Source organism: Aquila chrysaetos, chromosome Z (genome assembly GCF_900496995.4).
Source record: "Aquila chrysaetos chrysaetos chromosome Z, bAquChr1.4, whole genome shotgun sequence".
In the NCBI taxonomy this organism is placed as follows: domain Eukaryota; kingdom Metazoa; phylum Chordata; class Aves; order Accipitriformes; family Accipitridae; genus Aquila; species Aquila chrysaetos.
In genome coordinates this window covers 73,796,484-73,822,545 of record NC_044030.1, presented here as the reverse complement: position 1 = coordinate 73,822,545, position 26,062 = coordinate 73,796,484, and the positions used below count along the sequence as shown (strand labels likewise).

The following is a 26,062-nucleotide window of genomic DNA, read 5'->3' as shown; positions in this document are numbered from 1 at the left end:
CAAACCATCTTTGCTAGTGCCTTAAGGTGATACATTGGACAATGAAATGCACTTGTGGAAATATGAATGCGTATTCCCTTCTGCTACAGGTGATAACCTCAGTTAAAGGAATGGGGCAGATAATTGATAACAGTAATGTCTTAAAGGCTACTGTTAGATCCACCATCAGAGCTTCACAGGACTTTTTCAGTGTGGCAGACATTTGTGGGTTAAAATAAAAAAGCTGACTGACTTTTTCCTAAGAAAGTTTCTCAATTTGTGTTTCAAAATTTAAAGAGTTTTAATTGAGAAATTAGGTAATGATGCGTGTGGATGTATGTGTATTAACAAATCTGTTTTAAAAAAAAAAAAAAGTCAAATTTGAAACCTGATAGTCTGGAAGCTTCTACTTCATGACCATTCCTAAGACCTGCCATGAAGCTCAGTGAGGTCAAAGCCCTCATAGTTGCAGGGAGAAAAAGATTTTTTGTCACTGCATGAAGGTTTAAAAAAAATATATTCTTTTTAATCAGTAGTGTAGGGAAATTAATCTATATAAGTTCTCATTTGAATCCGACAGTTACTGTAGCACAGAAAAAAAAATCTCCATGCTAAAAACCTGCACCTTTGATTTGGCAAATTTATTTTGCTTCACATGTCTTTCATAAAGTTGGCAGGCATTCCTACAGGTTTTTGTTGAACTTTGAAAAGTTCTTTATTTGCAGTTGACCCGTTACTGCATGGAGTTTATTGTATCTGTCTTTACTGTCTTCCAGCTATTAAATTTTATACATAATTTTGGAGTTTTAGGAAAATAGAGATGTACAAATAGATTTGAGAATGGAAATGATGGGAAAAAAAGTCTGTTCACGTCACTGGAATTGGCCATGTTACTACTTGTTATTGTCTTCTAATGTTAATTTTGGAAATGATCCTTCAAAGTTTCAATGCTTGTAAATAAGAGTCTTCTACAATACGGAAGAAATTAGAAGTCATGTGTTAGAATTCTGGTTTACAATTTCAGAGGGTGGTGTTTTGTTTTTTTTTTTCCCGCTTGGAGTTTATTTCCCTATTCCTTGATTACATCCTCCTTACCATTCATTCTCCTGCTCCCAAAAAGAGACCTGTCTCATTGCATCTGCTGATAAGGCACCACAAATCTAGGCACAAAATAAGTTATTTTTCTGATATTGCATTTGTGATCTAGACATTTTGACAATAGGTCTACAACAGAATTTCCAACCTATGTTTAGTCATTCCTTAGGCTTGAAGTCATATTCCCTGATTACAGAGAAAGTAATTTTTTTTTTTTGACACATCACAGAATGATAGTTGAGAATATAAGTCCTAGTGCAGGTAGTGCTTTTGGTTTTCATGGCAGAAATTAATTTTAGTTTAGAGTACCATGTTGATAATATAAATAGGTTGTAGTTTAAATGAATAGAACATACTCTTTTGGATACTTCCATGTGCTTCTCATTTCTATGAATTCTACCAAATTACAGGGTTTATGGTTGGCTCACTTTATTTTTCTGTATTCTACTCTAATGATTTTTTTCAGTATAGACTGAAAGGCTTATTGATTGCAGAGTCAAGCTCTTGACACTACATAAAATTATCGCTGAACTTTTTATTTAATCAATGAAAAGCATCATGATTGCAAAGGGAAAATACTCAAGCGTTTAAGTGTGTAGTGGCTCCCCCCCCCTAATACATATGTGTTACGGTATAGACTCCAACTCTTGGTATACTGCTTTGCTTCAAGGAGAAGCATGGAGTGTTGGAGTTATTTTAATCATTTTTGTTCATTGTTTGTGTGTTCCCTGGCTAAAATATGTGTGAAATCCAACTGATGCACTGAACCAAGCAGGGAGACCTCTGTCTTAATCATTGCAGATCCTTGCTTAGTTCATGTATAATGAAGCAGGCTGAATCTGCAGAAGAGAATCTTTTATAGTAGTATTCCTCAAAAAGCAGTTTGCGGAGGTACACCTTAACTTTGTCTTTGCAGACTTTTGCTTCAAGCGTAATTGATTAGTTTGACGTTTTTTAATGGTTTGTTTTTGTTTTTTTTATGTATTGCAGCTGCTTTATTAGGTGCTTCTTTTGGGAATTATACAGGAATTTTGATTTCATATGTTTTGAGGGTGGGGTTTTTTAATGATTAATTGGCACCTGTGATAGACTGGCAATGAATGGTAGTCTGAAGAGGTTGAAAAGTATTAGCTAGAGAAGTTCTATTCTTGCTTTTAAATTAAATGGATTTTGTTCTGAGTGCACATACATGCTGAGGAGGATTAATTGGTGGGAGTGGAGGGGAACGGACATTCTTGCTTGGACATTTACCAGTCTATATATATAATTAGTGATTTTTCTTTTTTAACTTGCAGATAAGCCTCTGAAGAAGCGAAAACAAGAAAATAAACCACAGGAGGTTGGAGGTACTACTGGAGCAAATAGAGCAGCTTCTCAGGAGACAGGTTCTGCAGGAAATGGGGCAAGGCCAGCATTGATGGTTAGTATTGATCTGCAGCAAGCAGGAAGAGCAGACTCTCAGGCAGCAGTAACTCAGGATTTGGACACCATCAGAAAACCTGAAGAAATTAAGCAGTATAATGATGGGTTTATGTGTGTTGCCCAAGAAGACAGTGTTGGAGTTCTTAAATTTAAACCTGAAAACCATCCTGAGATTTTTAGGAAAAAGTCAGACTTTGAGGGTCAAAAGACAGATATCCAGCAAAATGAAAACAGACAAATGGAATTTCAGCAAAATGAGAGCAGACGGTTGGAAAGTAAACACAATGAGAATAAACAGTTAGAAGCTAAACATGAAAGCAAGCATGAAAGCAGACAAATGGATGTGAAACAAAATGAGAACAGACAGACAGAATCAAAACAAAACGAGAGCAGGCAAATGGAGATGAAACAAAATGACGGAAAACAAAATAATGGCAAACAGGAAATAAGGCAGAGGCCTGAAACGCCAAAACAGAAGAGTGAAGGCAGGCCTGAAACGCCAAAGCAGAAGAGTGAAGGCAGGCCTGAAACGCCAAAACAGAAGAGTGAAGGCAGGCCTGAAACGCCAAAACATAGACATGATAATAGGAGGGACTCCAGTAAACCATTGTCAGATAAGAAAATTGAAATACCTAGGCATAAACTAGATGTGAAATCTGATCTTCCAAGGGTAAAACCTGAAAGTAGGTCTGACCCAACAAAACAAAGGCCTGATGGGCGTTCAGTTTCTGATACACCGAGACGTGACCATGATAGCCTTAAACAAAGGTCTGAGGACAGGGGGGAGTCAGAGAGATACAGAGGAGATCCATCCAAGATTAGAAGGCCTGAATATTTGAGATCCTCAAACAAAAATGAACATGATTCTAAGCATGGTATTAAATCTGATGGTTCAAAACCTGAGAAATTTGAAAGGAAACATAGGCATGAGTCTGGTGAATCAAGGGAAAGGTTTTCTTCTGGGGATCAGAAATCAAGACCTGACAGCCCTCGTATTAAACAGGAAGGTAAAGGAGATTCTAGTAAATCAAGACCTGATAAACCTGGTTTTAAATCACCCAACAGCAAGGATGAACGAAGGACAGATGGTAATAAGAGTAAAGTAGATAGTAATAAAGCACATGCTGACAATAAAGCAGAATTTCCCAGTTATTTGTTGGGAGCAAGATCTGGTGCATTGAAACATTTTGTCATTCCAAAAATCAAGCGTGATAAAGATGGCAATGTTACTCAGGAGTCAAGGAAAACTGAATTTAGAGGTGAACAGAAGGACAAAGTAGAGAAGATTGGGCTAGTTGAAGATCTAAATAAAGGAGCTAAGCCTGTAGTTGTCCTTCAAAAGCTTTCTTTGGATGATGTGCAGAAATTTATTAAGGATAGAGAAGATAAATCAAGGGGCTCTTGTTTTAAGCCTAACAAGAACAAGTCATCCAAATCTAATAAAGGTAAGATTTTTTTATTATTAATTGCATTGTATCTTTTACACTCATGTTCTTTTAGATTTGCTACTTCTGTGGTTAGAAATTAAATGCAAACATTTGATAGTTTATATGCTTGCTTATTTGGTGATTTTGGGGAACAAAATGAAATTCGTCTGTGGGCTCGTTGTTATTGGAAATCTTGCTACGATGTACATGAAATGATTTATTTACTCCCATGAAAGTACCTAATGTGGGAACACCTAAGTGGTCTTAAGCTGTATTTCAGCTACCTTGGTTTAACCTGGTAATTTGTCCAGTGAAACGTAACTGCTGTACATATGATGGTTTAAGTGTGTCTGTATAAGATACTGGTACTACTGTAACTAAATCAGTGTAGCTGGAGTGGTGGCAAATACTATGTATACAAGCCCTAATATTCTTTTATATTTTTAACTGGAACTGAAATGTGGTTTTCCAAGGCAAGTTTTCACATGATGCAATAAGAATGCAGTTACAAAGTCCTATCTGACTCTTTTACACTATAAACACAAGTCTGTTGGGGAGCCTCCACGCTTGAGGCTGTGTGACAATAAGCTGACAAAAAGGTTCTGTCTTTAGGAGAATTCAGACATCATTGTCTCTAGGGTCCATTGTATGCAGAGAGAGGAAAGGAACTGGTAAACAGTTGGCTGGCATTTTCAAATTAGTAATATGGACAGGAAATAATTCAAAATAGTTTGTAGGTTTGATATTTGGTTGATTGTCTCTTCTGCGCATTTAACACCTTTTTTATAAGACTGCTTTTCTTCTTGGTGCTCTAATTTGGGCTTCTTTGGTTTCAGACTGAAGTAGGTCATTTCAGATTGTGAAATCGATGTTACTAACTGTTCAGGGTTCCTTTCTTTTTTAATGTTTAGCATTTAAAGCATTTAAATTTCTTACATAGTTATGTTTATAGAGTTGTTATGTCTCAGACAAAATCAAGTGGCAGGGGAGAGGATTTCAGCTGTATGCAGGATGATTTATGTATGCAGTTCCAGGTATATCATGAATTCGAGATTAAAATGTTTTCTTATGTAGTTTATCTGATAAGAAATATGTAGAAATCATCTGTTTGAATGTATAAGTGTTTATATGCACATGTACAGAGGTGGTATCTGTATAATGAAATTATTGTGCTACGTCTGTTCTAGCTACTAACCTGTTTGTATTAACTCTTAAAGATGTAATAATTCAGGACGTGTATTACTTATTTGTAAACTATTAGCCTCCTTGTTAAATATTTTGTCTTTATCCTGGAAATATGAACCTTTCCCCTGTCCCTTTTTGAGGTTCTGAACAGGCAAAATTTCCATTTCTAATAATAGGTATCTAGAGTTAGACATAAATTATGACATATTTGTTGTCAGTTTAGTCTAAGGATTTCAGATGAAACCTTCATGTTCTTGATAGGGAATACTGAAAACCTTCTGATGGAACTCGGCTCTAGTCTGTGAAGGATAGATTTTGAATTCACACAATTCTATGTGCAGAAAATCAGTAATTTTTAGAGCCCTCAGAGCCATATACAGTGCATGTATGCTTTCTAAAATGTTTCTGAAGTACTTGTAATCTGTATTGTATGTGGTTATTTATATAGAATTTTTTAGAAATGTGTAACAGTTTTAATAACTCTTGTCTGATTGGCATGACTCCAGTAGCTGTGTCACACATGAGCAACTCATTAATTTTCAAGTCAGGTTTATAACTTTTCTGCAATGTTTTTGTGTATTTTTTGTTTTCCGAATTCATGTATTTTTTACATGCTCTCAGGTAACTTGGGACATATTTTCCAGGGAAAGAAAATGTTTGAATCTGGTATTAGTTTTTTTGCTGTAGTATTCAGAAGGTGGTTCTTACAATGATACTAGAAATAGGTTTTGTGGGAAGAGTACTATGTAACTATGTAACTATGTTTCGCTTACAAATCAAGTTTTGAGTGTTCAGTGAGGCAGATTTTGTAGAAAGGATCTTTGAACTTAAGATTTTTCATGTGTATTTTTAGCTTTACATTTCTTTTGCCCAACTTCCTGGTAACTTACTTCCTAGGATATATTATGCTAAATAACTAGGTGAATTCTAATGTTTCAAAAGGTTCATAATTTCTAAAGCTATCTCTTCATAAGCCAAAAGTGTATTTGTCAACAACTGACTGATACAGAAAATATTCGTGCTATTGCCACAATGTCCTCACTCCAGTTGAGAGAAATAGTATTCACTGCTTTACTCTGTGCCATTTTCAGTTACAAACATACACTAGGAAATATATTTTTCATAAACATTCTTTATTTACTTCATCCTATATTTCTTAAAAGATTGTAGCAAATATTTTCTAGTGTTGCCTTTTAGCATCATTATTCCACTTCTCACATCGTTCTTATTCCATGTAGCTTAGTATATTTTGCTTTATCTTTCCTTACTTTAATTCCTTGTATTTCTTGTCCTTTGTTTTAGCTTTGTCATCCATCCGTCCCCCAAGAAAATGTCTTTTCCTGCCTTTGTCACGTACAACATCATTGCTGTGATTTATCTGAAATCCAGTTTAGAACAGGATTAGTTCAGCTAGTTCAAAACACTATTTAGATAGTCATTCTGTCTTAAGGGACTAATGCCCATTCATTATAAAACTCAGTGAAATTGACATGTTTTAAGCTAAAATTAATGCTTTGCAAACTGGAAGTCTATATAACTTTTTACATTGTTTCAGTAAATTTTAAATTTGAAAATCATACCTTTATTGTGCATGTGGATAAGCCTTGTATTGTACTGCAAAAAGACAAAGTAATATTTTAATCAAATTTTATAGACAGGTTTGAAATTTTGTTAAGTTATTATATGAATGGGAGGGATAGCCGTAGTATGCGACTGTTAATATTGAATCATCCCAACAGTCTCTTTTGGCATTTACAAGGAAGAAGTGACTTTTTTCTCTCTCTCCGGATCTTTGAGCATTTTTCTGAAAGATTGACTCTAGCTCACAGGAAAGTTATGGAAATTTTTTTCATAATATTTTTGTTAAGCGGTCTTATGGTGAAATTTTGTGGCCTGTTTTGTCTGGGTCAGAATGAATTGTAACACTTTTTTCTTCTGGTTTTAACATCCGTGAATGCCTTTTATCCTGGATTTAATGCCAATGTGTATTGTTGGGGGATCCATGAAACTTTTCCCTTTGAGTTTGTGCCTGCAATGAGGAGGTCATGTTTGCTATCCTTTCTTTTCAGAGCCTCAGTGAATACCTTCTGTGCTGTTTCTTAGAAATATACTGATCAGCTATGTTGGGATGGGAGCTGTTAAGTTTCACCGTTACCGCATTCTGAACAAGATAAATTTTCCTTTGTTAAAGTATGAAACAGATATGAGTAATGAGAGAAACTGTAACTTAAGGAGATGTCTGAGTTGGTTTATAATATGTTTGAAGGATTGCCTTTCCAAAATAAGTATGATATATGTAATGCAAGTTTTAGTTCTAGGACAAATAAGTGTGTGTTTTTTAAGACTTGTGCAGAAACACCTTTTGGGTCTTCCAGTACCACCTGAAAAGTGTTGTTCAAAAAAAAAAATTTAAAAATCAGATCTGAATGCTAGTCCTTCATTGTGTAGATTGTTATAGGATTTCATTATCTGTACAACACAGAACTTAAACACAGGTTTTTGTTGCTCACTACAAGTCTTCTTAAATATACCGTGTTCTCTGCTGCTATGATCTGAAATTTGAGTGAAGATTTGGCATTTCTTCAAGGGTGCTCTTCATACATATTGTTACAGAATCAGCTAAAAAATTTCCTGCTTAATCATCTTCATGTTGTAGAGTTAAAACAATGCTTCTAGATTTTTCTGTGTTCTGTGCTTGTGTGGTTTGTTGTTTTTTTGTGTATTGTGGGGTTTTTTTGTTTGGTTGCATTGTGGGGGTTTTTTGTTTCTTTGTTGTTTTTAATTCCAGGTGACTTTTTCAGAGCCTATAGTAACTATAATTTGGCATTTGTGTAACATGATGGTCCATCTTTGGTTCTAGCACTGCTGGAAACAGTCTCACTTATGAAGCAGAGTAATCAATTAGGTGCTCACCTTGTAGGTCGGAGTGACAAGAAAGGGGGTATTCGAGGAGGAAAAGCTGTATCCAGATTGTGTTGGCTCAGTGAGCCAACTTGTGATGCCTCTCACAGATTTCTAGCTAGCACAGCAGAGCTACTCACAAATACTTTCTGGTACAGCTGAAAACTGTGGACAAAAAGGGAGTATAAATTTTGAACAGTTGTTTAAATCCTTCATGTATAGGACTTCTATAAGGACAAAATTGGCAAAACTTTGAGAAAAACTTCTGCATATTAACACATCAAGTAAATTTTAGAGTTCACTGAAATTTATTTCTGAAATAAGTCTCTTGATGCTGAAACAGACAAACTGTTGTACTCACTGAAATCTGTGGGGCGAGCAGCTGTGCTGCAAGGAAATAACTGGAATAAAAGCATATTTCCATTGGATAGGAAAAGGCTGCAGCTTGGTTTGCTTACTGCAGATTATGCTTTTGTAAAGATTACCATTGTGAAAGCCCATAATTCCACAGATCTGAAATTTGAAATCACTGTCTTGGAGTTCCTGGTAGCAACCATATTTGCATGTGGGAAGGCCAGAGTAATAACCCCCTAAGCATCTTGCACGTGCATGCACCACCACGTGGATCAAGCATGTCAGAACTTTCTCTGAAGTTTATGAAAATTATGCCACATTTCAGAGAAAAAAAGGATATATTTCATGGCTTACAGCAAGAAGTTTATAATGATTCTTCTCAGCTGAAGTCTATAAAGTTTCTCTTAAACTCTAAATTTAACTGGAATTTTATAAAAAACCATCAGGTTCATAAGGCTAAAAGAGGAGCTGGCTGTCCCTCATGGCATTAGAATTATTTAAAGATATATTGGGTTTGCTGAGGATCCATTTTAATACACACTTTGTCCATTTAGCCCTGATTAATTTTTTTTTTCTCCTTTCTGGATTGAACAGGTTCACAGTTTGAAAAATGTTTCAGGCATTATTTAGGCAAAAGCTGAAACCAAACTACATATAACCGCTTAAATCCTATTGTGGTTTAACCCCAGCCAGCAACTAAGCATCACGCAGCCGCTCACTCACTCCTCCCCACCCAGTGGGATGGGGGAGAAAATCAGGAAACGAAGTAAAACTCATAGGTTGAGATAAGAACGGTTTAATAGAACAGAAAAGAAGAAACTAATAATGATAATGATAACACTAATAAAATGACAACACTAATAATAAAAGGATTGGAAAGTACAAATGATGCACAGTGCAATTGCTCACCACCCGCCAATCGACACTCGGTTAGTCCCCGAGCGGCCCCCCGCCCCTACTCCCACCAATTTATATATGAGATGTGACATCCCATGGTATGGAATACCTCGCTGGCCACTTTGGGTCAGCTGCCCTGGCTGTGTCCTGTGCCAACTTCTTCTGCCCCTCCAGCTTTCTCGCTGCCTGGGCATGAGAAGCTGAAAAATCCTTGACTTTAGTCAAGGACACTTGACTAAACAGTACTGAGCAACAACTGAAAACATCAGTGTTATCAACATTCTTTGCATACTGAACTCAAAACATAGCACTGTACCAGCTACTAGGAAGACAATTAACTCTATCCCAGCTGAAACCAGGACACCTATAGTCTAGGAAGATCTCATTTCTCTAGCATGCGTTGCACTGGAATGGATCGTTCATACTTGCAGGGATTTTTTAGGTAAGGTGTATCCATTCTACCCCAGAAAGCATGTTGGGTTTTATATGGGCATTGTACATACTCTCTGGGGCGTTTGTTTTTGGTGCTAGTTTTTCAGAAGTAGATGTTGGACAAACTGGTATTGGTAGACAGCAGGGATTCAGCTATTGCACACTGGAATCCTTTCTTGTGTTGATCTGTTACCAGTACAATAGGAGACATTTTCAGCACAGTGCTTTGACTGGTGGCTGCTGTAGTTATTTCCTACTTTAGTCTTTGCCACTGAGGTAAATATTCTGATTCTTGTTCTCATCGCTGTTTTCTCTGAGTAGTAAGAGTGAGCTTCAAGTGTTGCACATCTGGTTCTTAGCAGCAGTAATAAACTTCACCAAACCCACTAGTTGCATTGTACTTTGGTACATCCGAAATATGATGCTTTGTCTGTTTGGAGATTTAGGAATGCATTGTTTAGTTAGTTCATTTTTGAAAAATTACTTTGGCATATATAAGTGATAGAGATTTATTACCTAATTTGTCAGAGCAATTTGTTGTAAGTCTGAAACTGCCTTTGGTTTGTGGACGTGGATTCTTGATCAGGTTCCTCTTACTTCTGGGAATACCTAAGGCTATCTTGCATAAATAAATTTTTGCAACAGTGCATTGCAATATGTAAAAATGTGGGCCAGCAATTTGTCTGACGTCAGTTACAATATGCAATGCAGACGTGTTCATGTGTATAAGTATCTAAATATGGATGTTATTTCTTGGCTTATGTGCAGGGATATGTGCTCAAAATTTTTTGTTTCAATTTTCTTCTAAACAAAGGGTAAATTTGGCAAAATACAAATAGGGGAAAGCCTCACATTTGCTTCTAGTAAATAAATTTTTCTGTTGCTTGACATTTTCAGCTGTTTTAGGTGACTGGTTTTGTGTAAGAAAATTTAAACTGTTTACTTGAAATTTGGAATTTATCTTTGCTCCGTGGGAACATTACCAATGAACAGAAAAGAAAAGGATCAGACCTTTTTTGTTCCTCAAATTACTGAACTGCTGTTTGCATCAAATAAATGTTCCTTAAATATACAAACTGTTTAATTATCTTCTGAAGAACTTTCCTGTAGTATTCTATATTAAAAGCTAAAACATCAGCAATCTTTTGTTGTTGTTGCTTATGTAATTAAGTTACTTTAAAGAAGCAAAACAAGAGCAGCTTCATGTGGTATTTTCAATGATACAGGCTGAGAATGTTTCCATGATAGAGTGAGGCAAAAGCAAATCTTCTTGATGTGCCTATAGTTACAGATCAGGTATAAATCATGGCATTTGTTTTGCTTATTCTCTGCAAAGATCTTGGTTGTATTATATTGCTTATATAGGAGTTCTTCTTTTATGAGAAGAAAAATTGAGGTGTAATTTGATTTTATTTAATGAATGTCCTTTTTCTTAGGTGAGGCCCAATGGCTCAATTTTTAAATTAGTCAGAATACGTGGCTGGGAAAATGCATCAATCATAAATTTCAGATTCCCAACATCAATAGTAAGAGAAAATTGCATGCTGTGTTTTGTAACTGTACAAAACACCTTAACTTTTTAATACAATAAATTGAGTTGGCTTAAATTTCAATGCATGTGTGTAAAAGCAATGACAGTGAAATCCAAAAGCAGTCCCCTGACATTGATTCATAAAAGTAAGGGCGTTTGTGCAGCACTGCATTTATTTAAATTGCTAATCTTACTCCATTTTACTCTGAGTACTGCTATATTTTTTATGAAGTGTCTTGAAGAACTAAACTGCTCTAGCCTCCTTTTATTGATTTTTATATAGACAAAAAGCCAGTGAAGAGCAATAAGGAATAAAATAACTTGTGGCTATAGTTGCCACAGCAGTCAGATAGCTTGAGGAAATCATTGATACTGACGTAAACGTGAGTTCTCTTGGCATCTTCGGAGAGTGCGTGTTGGGTATATTCCCTGCTGTCTGCCTGGATCTTTTAGGGTGCCCTTTGGAAATCTCTTTCCTCCATCAGAAAATGTTTCTTGCTTCTGAGAGTATTTTGTACTGTTGTAAAATCCTTTTTGAATCTGTGCCGCTTAGCCATGGGCAATGATGACCTCTACTGTATCATGGAATTACTCTGTTGCTGTATCCAGATTCTTCTCTGACCCACCAACCTGGCTGCATCCCATTTTTCAAGGCCAGAGCTAAGGACTGGAATATAAGCAGGGAGTCTGAACCTCTTCTTTTGTTTAGCCCAAGGCTGGGACCCTTCCCTTTGTGCCAGTATTGGGGCAGGTGAGGAAAAGTTATTTTGAAAGATATGTTCAAGCAGGTTCTATGGAATGATACGGGACATACTTCTTCCTAACACTCTTTCTCTCCCTCCTGCCAAATTCGTTGCAGCAGGGAGTCGTATGGGTGCAGTCCCTTGGGTGGTAGTGAGGGCATCTCTGTCTCCCACCCTCTTTCTGGTGTGTGTGAGCTGAGCTCAGGAGTTATCCTTTCATGGATGTAGTCAAAAGGTGAGGGTAAGGGGCTCAGTAGAGGGTTATATCCTGCTTATAGGGTGTAGCTGTATATCCTTAATAAACTTTAAGTCAGAGAATGGGAGAGGAAAGAGCAAAGCCACTGGAGTAAATGCACTACTTCTCACATTATTTTCACCAGTATTCATCTGATGGTGTGTTTTACAGCTGATGATGTGTTATTGAGATAAAAGTGGAACCTTTGTCTTACGAGCAGATGTACCTTCCTCATACCTTAAATACCTCTTTGAGAAAAGGATTGCAATTTCCCTGTGTTTCCCCTTCTGTTCTTGAAACTCTCTGGGGCACAGAATTATTTGGAGGAGTGTGAAGCTGGTGAACAAGGGACCATGATCACCAAGGATTCAGTGCACCATATGAAGAACATAGTGGACCATTTTAAGGGAGAGCCTGGTGGAAAGGATATCGTTACATTTGCACACTGAGAGAGAGACAAAAATTTTCAACTTTAACCAGTAAGCTGTTCATCCATCACAGGTAGTCATGTGGCCCTTTGCACTGTAGTGCTGCCCGAGTGCTATAATGTAACAATACTTAAGTATTTTAAAAGGATGTTTATTTTCCAAACATCTTTATAAAGTAGGGAAGTACTTCTATCCCCTCTTTTTTCTTTTAGTTCTTTATCTAAAATAGAACCTTATCTGCATGAGTGGTTGTAGTAGAATTAAGCTGTGAGTTTATGCTGTTGTAGTTACAATGACACGGCTTTCCAACAAGAAGGTGGCACTCTTGTTAGAGTAAGAGTGTATTTTACTTGATTTAGCACAGAGTTTGAAGGTTGGTTGAGCTAATCCAGAAAGAAACTGCTTTCCTTCCTGTATGTATGTCTGATATAGGAGGTTTTATCAGTGTAGTTATAGTGGTGACCCAAAATTACTTGAGAAAGTTAGACAGTAAGCTGGTGATGCATAAGGGAGGAACATCCTCTTTCAAATGCACAGAGAGGACATGTAAGGAAGTGAGCTTGGCATCTCTGGAATAAGAGCAAGACTGGATATACTAGTCATCAGCAAAATAGGAAAGGTCCAGTACCAGGTAATGTCTTCTGTGACAAAAAAAGAGCAAGAGGAGGGCAAAATTGAGCTGCAATCTGTAGGTTTTTATTTTTAATGTCAATATGAAGGTGTGTGGCAATTCATTAGCGTAGAAGTTCAAGAATGTGGGGAGTGGTTAAACTTACATTTTGAAAGGCTGAGAAATGCAAAGTTAATATTCATATCCTCACCCCAAACAAGTGGCACTGTTCCGTCTTAGACCCTTGTGTGTTCTTTTATATAATGTCTTGATAGTTGGAAAAAAGTTGCATTTTAAAATACAAGATATATAGAGAGATTACAAATATGAAATTGCATTAACTGCGGTTTTGCTTATTGCAAACTATTAGCACACAGAAATGGAAAAAACAATATTTATGGGAGGCTAATTTATGCAAAAGACTTCATTAACATAAACCTCAGTTTTGAAATGAACTTCAGGAGCATTTTGACTTCAAGCACTTGTTCATTTGCCACAATAGATGCAGGTACAAACAGGCGATTTTGATGTCACAAGTATTTTAAAAGTAACCATATAAGCAAACTGATATGGATTGTTTTGCTCTGTATTAACTGTATTGTATAATTATGGAAGTAGCAATTCAGAGTCTGGGTTTCTAAATGTATTTGAGTCTTGATGGCTTGTTAGTTCATATGAAATTGCACCAAAATGTATACTATACATCTGTTTTCCATAGTTTGGAAAGCAAAGATAAATCATTACTGAGAAGATAATTTCTTCTAATTTCTTTAAATAACAGAGTTATTAGTGCTGTTTTGATTTTATGGCATGAATGGCCAATCTGATCCTGGAAAGCTGACCTAAGCATCAGCAAGCATCATCCACTTTTCCATAGCTGCTTGTCTGAAGTTGTTATAACAAGCCAGGTGAAACTAATATGAACACACTTGTTGTGTCAAAAAATAATTGTGCTGTCCGTATTGAATGGATCCGGTAAAAGTTCATAATGATGTTACCTTTTTTTTTTTAATGTTCAACCTGTCTTGAAGGCATTCATCTGCTTGGATCGGGGAGATCTATTTGACCTGCAAATTGAAGGCAAAGTGATTTGAGATCCTTCTAAAGATTAGATATATATAAATATTAGCTAAAGTTAAAGGCTGTTCTATAAACTTGACACTACCCATCAAGTTATGAACAAAAAGCAATGCTTGACTTTGAAGCAGATCTGTGCCTTTCCATTCTTTTTTTTTAAGCCGTATGTGAAGAAGGGAGATAGCTGTAGAAATGTTTCTACTAGAAGTGGCAAAACCCTTTGAAAAGCTTCCCAGGTTAAAATAGAATATGGGAAGAAGCTTACAGACTAATTCATTTTTAGCTAAGATTCTCTGGCTGATCTTTAGCTGCATTATATATTGTCAAGAACTGCTTGGTGGGAAAACAAGTATCTTGATGGTCAGTGCATATGCAGTAACAGCTGAAGCTTCTTGAATACCTTCTCTAAGAAACCTTTCGATAATGGTAATCAAACAAAAACAAGAACTTGTTCTTCCTCCAGCAAGCAACTAGTACGTAAGTCATGGACAGCATTGCATATGCGTGGAGAAGCACTGAAGAAGTGGCTCGTCATGTATGCAGTTCTTTGAGATGAATTATTCTTACAGCTGTTCTGTGACTTGCCCTTCAGTTTCATTCATGTGGAGTTTGTTAGCATGCTGTTCTTTACAGCAAGAAAAAGATTTTGTTATGAGGGTACTTCTGGATTTTTTGTTTGTTTTAATAGTTGCAGCAGCTTTGAGAATATGTGTAAGTGATGTCTGAAGAACACTGTTGCCTATAGTCCATTTCAGGCATATTGTGTACACTGATCACACACATTGCAAAATATTGAGTTATTCCGTTGATGAGGACAGTTCTTCAGAAAGCTAATTTATTGGGGCATTCTTACTAACTTGTGGAGTAACTTCTTAGTAAAGTTACTTTCTCCTTAGCTATTTAAAAAGCCATGCAAACTAGAGGCAAATGTAACTGATTGAAGGGGAAACACGAAAGTGGGTACCAAGTCTTAGCAAACTTATCAATTAAATTGAAAAACTGAAGGTGATCGTACATATTTTTGTAGATACTTTTGAAGGGGTTTGTGTTGTATGTTCTTTTAATTGTTTTTGAAAAGTATCCCATAAACTGAAAAGGCATTAGCATGGGTTTTATAACCTAATGTTTGATGCCATATGACTGGATTCTTACGGTGAACTGGATTTTCTTAAGTATTTCTTTACTACCCTGAACAAATAAACAGTACCTTCATTATAAAATATGGAGGCATAAAAGAAGGAATTTAGTAAGATGTGTCTAGTGAAGATTGGGTTGCCCTGACTCAGCATAAGTAGCACAGTAAAATAAATATTAACAAGCTCTTGACTGGAGTCCCACAGTATATAATATCCCTGCAATTCTTCAGAAAGGATGTGGAGTCCTTTTCTGTGTGTATCAGAATGGTTACAGGTACAGTCACGCTTAATTCCTTTGTACTGCATGAGTAAAACTCGGTTTAGATTTGGTTATTTACAATCCTCAGCAGCTAAGAAAACTGGGCATGCGGCACACTTGCTCCAGGGAACATTGTGACAGAAACAAAAACTTTAAAGATAGCTTGTAGAGAACTTTACAATATTTCCATTTGTTGTCTTTTCTGCTGTTCCCTACTTGAATAGAGAAAGCTTTACATATTCCCTAATAAAAGAAATAAGGGCAAACTTATACTGTCTGAAATATCTGTAACAGGAGAGTGCAATTCCAAGCATTAGTTGAATTTAGCACTGTAGACCATATAAAACTTGGAACTTTTGAGAAAGAAATAAAGATATTTTTTCCAAATATTTAAAGTAGTTATGGTTGTCATCCAGTCAGCTGTTGGTATACACAGAGGAACTGGTCTGTCCATGCTACCATATTTGTGCCTATCTTCAATCAAGTGCCCAGCCTGCAAAGAATAATTATGTCACAGCAGCATGGTCAGCCACACTGTGAAATGTTTTCTAGCATTTTTGAAATCAGTGTCGAGAATTTAGGTAACTTTGGCAGGTGGTGATTATCTAAGGATGGGAACTTAACACTAAGTAAGAGTGACCACAGCATGGGGGAAGCAGGGACAACTTTTGCTCTCAGTTTTACTTTATAGATATTTCCCTACCTCAATTTGAAAACCCCAATATTTTAAGTTAAATCTTTTTTAAAAATGCATTTAAATGAGGCAACTTGCTGAATGTACTTGAGAATTACAGAAAAATAATTCTCTGATCATTAGTTTCATTGCTTGTAGGCAATTTTTATGGATGTAGATATATGTGCAACCAGTAATATATGAGACTTTTTAAAAATCTTGTTGCTGGAAACTATTTTCCATATTAAGGCTCTTCTAATTCCAGTTAAAGATGTTTAAAGAAGGAGAGAAGAAAAAAAAGAAAAACAGTTATCTTGGATTAGAAGATAGGATATTAGTGTAAAAATTGAAATAAATTTTAGAAAGTTATGTTACCGATATAGTGAATGCAATTAAAAAGTGAATCCAGGAGGTGATTTTTTGGAGGATTGTGTGTGTGTGTGTGTGTGTGTGTAGCAACTGGCAGGTGATTTCCTCTCTTAAAAATACAGTATGCTTTGGGAATGAGAGAGAGGCTTTCTCAACGAAGATCTTTGCTCTGTTGTTGGAAAAAGGTTCACAGTTTAGTCCAAGAATCATAGAATCATTTAGGTTGGAGAAGACCTTTAAGATCATTGAGTCCAACCGTCAACCCAACACCACCATGCCCACTAAACCATGTCCTGAATTGCCATGTCTACGCATTTTTTTTTAACACCTCCAGGGATGGTGACATCACCACTTCTCTGGGCAGCCTGGTCCACTTGTGACCCGCCGCCAACTGGATTTAACTCCATTCACCACAATGGGCTTGTCCATCCAGCCAGTTTTCTACCCAGCAAAGAGTACATTTGTCTAAGCCATGAGCTGCCAGCTTCTCAAGGAATATGCTGTGAGAGACAGTGTCAAAGGCCTTGCTGAAGTCTAGGTAGACAACATCCACAGCCTTCCTCTCATCCACTGGGCGGGTCACCTGGTCATAGAAGGAGATCAGGTTGGTCAAGCAGGACCTGCCTTTCATGAACCCATGCTGGCTGGGCCCGATCCCCTGGTTGTCCTGCACATGCTGTGTGAGCACACTCAAGATGAACCGCTCCATAATCTTCCCTGGTACCGAGGTCAGGCTGACAGGCCTGTAGTTCCCCGGGTCCTGCCTGCGACCCTTCTTGTAAATGGGCGTCACATTGGCAAGCCTCCAGTCATCTGGGTCCTCCCCTGTTGACTAGGACTGCTGATAAATGATGGAGAGTGGCTTGGCAAGCTCCTCCGCCAGCTCCCTCAGTACTCTCAGATGGATCCCATCTGGTCCCATAGACTTGTGAGTGTCCAGACAGCATAGCAGGTCATTAACTGCTTCCTCCTGGATTATGGGAGGTATATTCTGCTCTCCATCCCTGTGTTCCAGCTCAGGGTGATGAATACCCTGAGGATAACTGGTCTCACCATTAAAGACTGAAGCAAAGAAGGCATTAAGTACCTCAGCCTTTTCCTCATCTTTGGTGGCAATGTTCCCCTCTGCATATTCTCCTTGGCTCTCTTTTTGTTGTTAACGTATTTGTAAAAACATTTTTTGTTGTCTCTTACAACAGTGGCCAGATTGAGTTCTAGCTGAGCTTTTGCCTTTCTAATTTTCTCTCTGCATGACTTAACAAGATCTCTGTACTGTTCCTGAGTTGCCTGCCCTTTCTTCCAAAGATGGTAAACTCTCCTTTTTTTCCTGAGTCCCAATAAAAGCTCCCTGTTCAGCCAGGCCAGTCATCTTCCCCAGCGGTTCGTCTAGCGTCTCATGGGAATAGCCTGGTCCTGAGTCTTTAAGACTTCCTTCTTGAAGAATGTCCAGCCTTCCTGGACCCCTTTGCCCTTCAGGACTGTCTCCCAAGGGACTCTTTGAACCAGTGTCCTGAAAAGGCCAAAGTTTGCCCTCCGGAAGTCCATAGTAGTGGTTTTGCTGACACAGACACACACACACACCCACACACCCACACCCACCCCCTTACCTCACCAGGGATCAAGAATTCTATCATTTCATGGTCGCTAAGCGCAAGACGGCCTCCGACCATCACACCTCCCACCAGTCCTTCCCTGTTTGTAAATAGTAGGTCTAGCGAGGCTCCTCCCCCGGTTGGCTCACCTACCAGCTGTGTCAGGAAGTTATCTTCCACACACTCCAGGAACCTCCTAGGCTACTTGCTCTCTGCTGTGTTGTATTTCCAGCAAACATCTGGAAAGTTGAAGCCCCCCACGACAACAAGGCCACACAATTGTGAGACTACTGCTAGTTGCTTGTAGAATGTTTCATCTGTCTCGTCAACATGGTTGGGTGGTCTATAACAGACTCCCAGCACAGTATCTGCCTTGTTGACCTTCCTTCTCATCCTTACCCATAAGTACTCAACCTTATCATCACAATCGTGGAGCTCTGTACAATCAAAACACTCCCTAACATGGAGAGCCACCCCACCACCTCTCCTTCCTTGCCTGTCCCTTCTGAAGAGCTTGTGCTCCAGTCATGGGAGTCATCCCACCATGTTTCTGTGATGGTGACTAAGTCATAGCTATCCTGCTGCATGACAGTTTCTAGCTCCTCCTGTTTATTGCCCATGCTGCGTGCATTGGCATAGATGCACTTGAGCTGGGCTATCAGTTCCACCCCCAACATTGGCATGCCACCCCCAGGCTCATCTCTGGTGAGCCTAGTTTTATCCCCTTCCCCCTTCGAACCTAGTTTAAAACCCTCTCTATGAGCCCTGCCAACTCATGAGCGAGAATCCTTTTCCCCCTTTGAGATAGCTGGACTCCATCTGTTGCCAGTAGGCCAGGTGCTGTGTAAACCTCCCCATGATCAAAAAAACCCAAAATTCCACTGATGGCACCAGCCTCTGAGCCTCATGTTAATCAGGTGTGTGTGTAATCTTCAAATCTGTGCAGTAGTTTAATAAGTAAAGATAAGGCATCAAAGAAACAAAACGCCAAGAAATACTTCTGAATTAATTTGGTTTCCTTATGTCAGTTGTAAAAATGTTGACTACAAATCTTCATTCTGACTGCATATGGGTCTAATTGTAGTTTCAAAATGGAATGAAAATGGTGTGATGTTGTCTACCTGTTTACCTCTCTGGAAAAGAAACCCGATGAGGTCCAGCTAGCTGTTAGTCTATATCAAATAAAAATCTTTCAACTTTGCTTTGTAACAAAATCAAGCAAAAATTTGGGTTACATTATAAAACTACTAGTAGGAGCTAAGAAAAAATCTGAGGCAGAGGTTGGGTTGTCAATTTTTTGGCCTGTATTTAGGGATAAGACCCCAGAGGTTCAGCCACAGATTGTCCCTACTTACTGGGAAAGGGAAGATTACTGTCTTGTGTACACTAAATATGAATGAGAATAAACAGAACTGTTTACGAGGCACAAAGAATCCTTAATTTACCTACACTGTTAGAAAACCTGTTAAATTCAGAGGATGAACTGAAATAAGACCAAATTTTGTGGAAATAGAGCAGGGATATGTTTTTACAAAGGAAATTCACTGATTTGAATTTGTTTGTATTTATATGCCTGACAAAATATTTTATTGAAGGAGATGTGTATGCAATTTATTATGTTAATTTCCAATTGTAGCATGAACAATAAATGCAACTTTAAAAGGGGCTGTTGAATACATCCAGGTATATCTAACTGTGGTGTTATTAGTGGATATATTGTAAGCAGTTCCTGAGAAAGCACTGTAGTGTTGGGCTCTTATTTTTATCTTCAGGTTCATATTTGCTCTTCTTACTCTCCATTAATAGGTAGCATAGATCAGTCAGTGTTAAAAGAGTTGCCTCCTGAGCTCCTGGCAGAAATTGAATCCACCATGCCACTTTGTGAACGCGTGAAAATGAACAAGCGCAAACGTAGCACAGTTAATGAGAAACCAAAATATGCTGAAATCAGTTCTGATGAAGACAATGACAGTGAAGAAGCATTTGAATGTAAGTAGTACATCGTCTGTTCCTACTGCTAAAGAAAGCTAATATTTTGCTTTTACAAAAATATACACTTTTTTTTTTAAGTTGGCTACCCTAAAACATATGAGAAGAAGTTTGCTGACCTGACAACTACTTGGCCAAGAACCCTTTTTTTTTCTTTTAAAAGAAAAACTACTTTATTTTAATTTGTCACTCAAGATGAAAAGCAGCTAGTTGTTAAATTTCTTTTCCTAATTACCTTATGGGAAGCTGCTGCCAGGATTTTGCATACAAAGGTATGCAAAGAAAAATTTCAGTAAATAATTTTTAAATTATTCTTAGTTTTATTGATAAGTGAAGGATCCCCTCTTGAATTTTTCTGACAAGATAAACTGAGAATATTGCTGCCCAGAAGTTTCTTAAAATGTTTCTTCTGTTATTTCTCTGGCATACTGCTTGAAAAACTGGAGTTGCTTTTGATGGATTCTCAAAACACCATTTGCTGATGATACTATTCTTGTATTAACTGTTTTCAAAGGAAGAGAGGAAGCTCATAGTTAGAATTTTGTTGTGCAACTGGGTAAAGTTCCTAAGTGTCAAAAAATTGTTATATGCCTCTAAGTTAGGAACCAATTTCCTACTTGGTAATAAGAGTATGATTAGCTTGTCTCCATGGTTGTTCAGTTAGCCAACACTGGGGAGAAACTCTATTAAAACTGAGTGAATCAGTTCAGTCTGAGTTAACATCTTAGCTGCGTTACCCATGCAGGGCTACAGAAGTGCCTATTGCTGTTAATCTGAGAAGGCACCTTTCTTATAATGATTTTTTTCCCAAGTTTAGACTCTTTCCACCTTTGCTTATATAAACATGTTACTGAACTTTTATAACACACAATGTTTTGCTTTTTAGTCTTTCTTAGGGTCCAAAAGAGAAAGATTTGTTTGTTCTGCTTTTTAATATGTTTCAAGTTCTCATCCAACAGATATGCAGTGCTTATGTACACATACATGTAAAAATTATAATAGCAATACCTCTGATCCTTATCAAAGAAGCAGAAAAGAATGTCCTTTTGTTTGTTTGTTTTTTCCTTTTAATTATAACTGAATGATGCTGCTTTGAGCATGCGTATGGGATCTTGAGGTAATTTCTAATTAGTCTTGATTATGGCAAAGGATTAATGATGATTTGCTTCATTCAGGATTCTGTATTCTCTGTTTACCATATCATATCACCTGTTTATGATGTTAATAATCTGGAACAGTGAATTAAAAAAAATAAGTAAGTAAAGCAAAATTATTTAAGTTGGTTGGGAATGGAGAGAATTGTCAAAAATTTCAGATACCTTAATCTACCTGTTATTGATAGTGGCTGTTGAAATTCTTAAATACAAAGTAAAGCAAATTAAGGAAAACTTTCACAGTAATTATATGCTTTAAGGGATTCTAGGTTATCGTATCCACTCAAGAGATTTGGGCATCATTCTAAACATTTCAGTGAGGACATCTGGTTTAAAAATAAATTTTCATATTTCTCAAAGGATACTGTAGAACTGAATTGAGTTAAAATGAGACAAAATGATCAAGAGAATGAAAGTTTTGTGACAAGTACACTGAACAAATGTGTATTGTTACAAATATGTATTTCAGAATTCTTTTGGTTGTCTAAAATTGAACTTTTAAAAATATGAAATAGTGGTTGTTACAGAAGAAGTTTCGTCGAGTATCTCATGAAGGGACATTCCATTAAGTGATGAGAAATTAAAAATTGATGAAATCATTCTCATACTATAAGTGCTAAATGTGTTATTGCATAAATGTTTGGCAGAATTCAGAAGGAAATTGGGTATTTATATGCCAAATAGTCTTTATTTATGAATAAAATCAATAATAACTCTTGAAGTGTTACTCATACTTAAATTTTTAGTCAATTTTACCTACTTCAAAATAAATTTGGTAGAGCAGTGATTGTGTTTAGCTGTTCCCATGTTCATCTTATTTGCTTTGCAGAGCCAGCACAATTGTAAAACATTCTGTTTTGTCATGCAGCATTGATAAACCGGTCAATTGAAAATTCTGCTGGAAAGCAATATTGGCAGTTATGTTTCTCATGGAGGTGTAGCTGGGGTCAGAATTGGTCCTACAGAGCTTTAATTGATACTGATGTTTTGTAAATTGTGGAGGCAGATGACATCTGCACAAAATACTGTCTCATGGGAGGAAAAGAATCAGTTAAGATGTGTAAAGTCTTTTCCCGTAGAACACTTACTTTCTTCTCCAATACGTTCATTCCAGGTATCTAAGATGGCCCTCCATTTCTTCAGTTGCAGTTAATTCTTAACCATTTTACATGGTGTTAGTAGCTCACGCATGATGAACATGACTACACTGCCTCCAGAAGCAGTACAGCTCAAAGCCTAAACTGAGTTATTACCTTAAAGACTTGGACAATCTCTGTGCAGAAGTTTTTTACTACATTTTCAGAAGTGGAAGCCCTCTAGGGTGCAGTGCAGACCTTTAGTATCGCCTCAGGTTTAATGATTTTTTATTAATTCTGAGCCTGGGCAGACTATTGACTATATCCTGCTTTGTATACCAGGTGTGGCTATATCATGGTATATTTCCTGTGGTTCTCAATAAACTGGGGCTGTGGGAAGAACATGTCAGTTCAGTTCCAGTTCTGTATAAACGCTTAGAGCCATTTTGGTCAGAAACAACCCTTATATACAGTCATACCTGTCTAAACTTCAGGAGACTTTGGTAGAGACACACAGATGTCAAGGCTGTTATATGTAGGTTCACAAGCACAAACTCTGCTAGATGTTTTGGAGCTGTTTTGATCTTCACAGCACAGTGTCAGACACTTCTTTGCTAGCCCAGTTATCTTGTTGCATTAGATAAGGGAGAGTTGGCTGATTTCATGGATGAAGCTACCTCCTCCTCCATACGCCTTTTCTATTACTTCTTAGCACCCTCTCCCCTTCAAGACACACAAGACTTTCTTTGAAAATAACAGAACTCTCCGTTGCACTCCCCCATTTTATTTCCACCAAATCTCTGTATCTGTATAGAACGTTTATCCCAAGTTCTTCAACATTCACTTCTGCTTGGCTTTTTGGTCCTGACTGAAAACTGATTATAATAGCCTTCTGTGGTACTGAATTGCTGTCTGGCCCAGAATTGTGACTCCAGCTTTCTCCTTTACACTGAATTTCCTGCAATATGTATCAAGACAAAATTTTAGTTATCTTGGCAAAACAGAATATCTTTAAGCTTGCTGTGTTAGGTGGGCAAAGCAATCACTGAATTGGAATATGGACACACAGTAATAGTAACAATTTAGATAACTGACGAAATTATCTCAATGTTCTCTTATGAAAGGATGAAACTTACTTTGATTTGTTCCACTTTCCTCACTTTGCTTAAATGGACCAATGCCCTGTAAATTTGTATTTTTAATGTTTGCTGGTGTCTTTGCCAGTTTCAGGCACAATTTTCATGTAATTTAAAAGAAATTGTTAGAATAATGCCATAACAGAATTTTATGTAATAGTTTTAGATTGTTCACTTGCTTTACAGAACAGCTATACAATGGTGTTTAACTTGCAAATCATGGAATCATTTAGGTTGGAAAAGACCCTTCAGATCATCAAGTCCAGCCATAAACCTAATACTGCCAAGTCCACCAATAAACCCTGTCCCTAAGTGCCACATGTACACATCACTTAAATGTTTAAAAATGTTTTAATTTTGAGCCATTGAAACTAGAATTTTTGTAGTTATAAGGAAAATGCGTTTCATTTCTAGCTTCTCGTAAAAGACATAAAAAGGATAGAGATGAAGCTTGGGAGTATGAAGAACATGACAGAAGAAGTTCTGGTGACCACAGGAGAAGTGGTCATTATCATGAAGGAAGGAGGACTTCTGCCAGTGGCCGTTATCGTAATCGCAGTCCGGATGACTCTGATATGGATGATTATTCTCCTCCCCCTAGCCTCAGTGAGGGTAACTGATCATTTTAAAAATTTAATTGTATTCCATATTACTAGTGCATTTTTAATGGGTATATTAAACATTTTAAAATAAACATCTTTACATGCAGTATTGAATACAACAAGTGTAAGCAATGTAAATAAATTCCTATTTAATCCCTATTTAACTAAAGACAGTATTTGTTTCACTCTTCATTCTCTTAATTAGTGGCTAGAAAAATGAAGAAAAAAGAAAAACAAAAGAAGAGGAAAGCTTATGAACCTAAACTAACACCTGAAGGTAATTTTAGATTTATTTTCTACAGTTTATATTTTCTGTTTTGTATATAAAATAATGATTTATAAATTTCTTTTTTCACCAGAAATGATGGATTCTTCGACTTTCAAAAGGTTTACTGCTTCAATAGAGAATATTTTGGAAAATTTGGAAGACATGGATTTTACAGCTTTTGGTAATACCTCAAAAATTTTCAAAAACTTTCCCCAACTAGAAACACAAGACAGACCAAAAAATTTGTATCTCAGTATTTTCGAACTTCCTTCTTGGTGATTTAATTGCCTGTGGTATATGCTAGGGCAGACTGCATTTACATGTGTCGCAGCCACGAAGCCGTTCGCTCACTCGCTCCTCCCTGCGGTTGGATGGGGAGGAGAAAATATAGCGAAAAGCTCGTGGGTCAAGACAAGCACAGGGAGGGATCACTCACCACTTATGGTCATGGGCAAAAACCAGACTCATCTTGAGGAAAAAACAAAATCAATTTAATTTACTACCAATCAAATCGAAACAGGATAACATGAAGTGAAACCAAACCTTAGAACACCTTCCCCCCACCCCTCCCTCCTTCCCGGCTCAACTCCACTCTTGGTTTTGTCTACCTCTGCACCGCCAGCAGCGTGGGGGGACGGGGAATGGGGGTTAGGGTCAGTTCATCTCACGTTGTCTCTGCCAGTCCTTCCTCCTCAGGGGGAGGACTCCTCACTCGGCCCCTGCTCCAGCGTGGGGTCCCTCCCATGGGAGACAGTCCTCCATGAGCTTCTCTGGCGTTGGTCCTTCCCATGGGCTGCAGTCCCTCACAAACTGCTCCAGGCATGGGTCCTTTCCACGGGATGCAGTCCTTCAGACTGCTCCAGCACGGGGTTTCCCATGGAGTCACGGCCATCTTAGGACTACAATTGTTTAAGATTTGTTTTACTGAGGGTGGCGGCACAAAAGCTGCAATAAATGGGTTTTGCTACATTAAAAATTTTAGTTTATGACTTTCAGAAATGGATGACTCATGTTAGACTGTTAATGATATTTCAGAACCAGTCATATTTAACAACTAGTCGTTGTTTTAACCCAGCCAAAAATTGTCATCATCAGTCTTCATTAGATAGAACTATTGATGCTATTTGGAACTATTAGATGCTAGCTATCTGCAAAATCCGTTCTTTTTCTTCAGTTGGCTTTTTCATATTGACTGTAAAATACTGATTTCCTTGAAGTCTGAATAGAAATACGATTGTTAATTTTTTAATTTTTTTTTTTGAAGGTGATGATGATGAGATTCCACAGGAATTGCTACTGGGAAAACATCAGCTTAGTGAATTGGGTAGTGAATCTGCAAAAATCAAGGCAATGGGCATTATGGACAAGGTACATCTTCATAGTCTTTAACTCTTTTTGAACATATAGTTTTGATAAACCTATAAAAACTTACATCCCCTCTAATAACATTCCACCCTCTTCACATGTGAATACGACAGATACTGTGAACAGT

At 37.4% G+C, this 26,062-nt stretch overlaps 1 protein-coding gene across 5 annotated transcripts in view; it reads left to right on the top strand.

The window, feature by feature from the left end:
• Positions 1-26,062, top strand: part of NIPBL (NIPBL cohesin loading factor) — a 165,673-nt gene that overhangs the window by 99,064 nt on the left and 40,547 nt on the right. For 4 of the 5 annotated variants that reach the window (XM_030003531.2, XM_030003527.2, XM_030003532.2 and 1 more), the window contains 6 exons: positions 2,370-3,941; positions 20,152-20,334; positions 24,115-24,312; positions 24,508-24,579; positions 24,662-24,751; positions 25,835-25,938. In XM_030003531.2, the coding sequence (XP_029859391.1) occupies positions 2,370-3,941; positions 20,152-20,334; positions 24,115-24,312; positions 24,508-24,579; positions 24,662-24,751; positions 25,835-25,938 (2,219 nt within the window). The remainder of the gene's footprint in view (positions 1-2,369; positions 3,942-20,151; positions 20,335-24,114; positions 24,313-24,507; positions 24,580-24,661; positions 24,752-25,834; positions 25,939-26,062) is intronic. The other variant, XM_030003533.2, reaches the window with a different exon arrangement.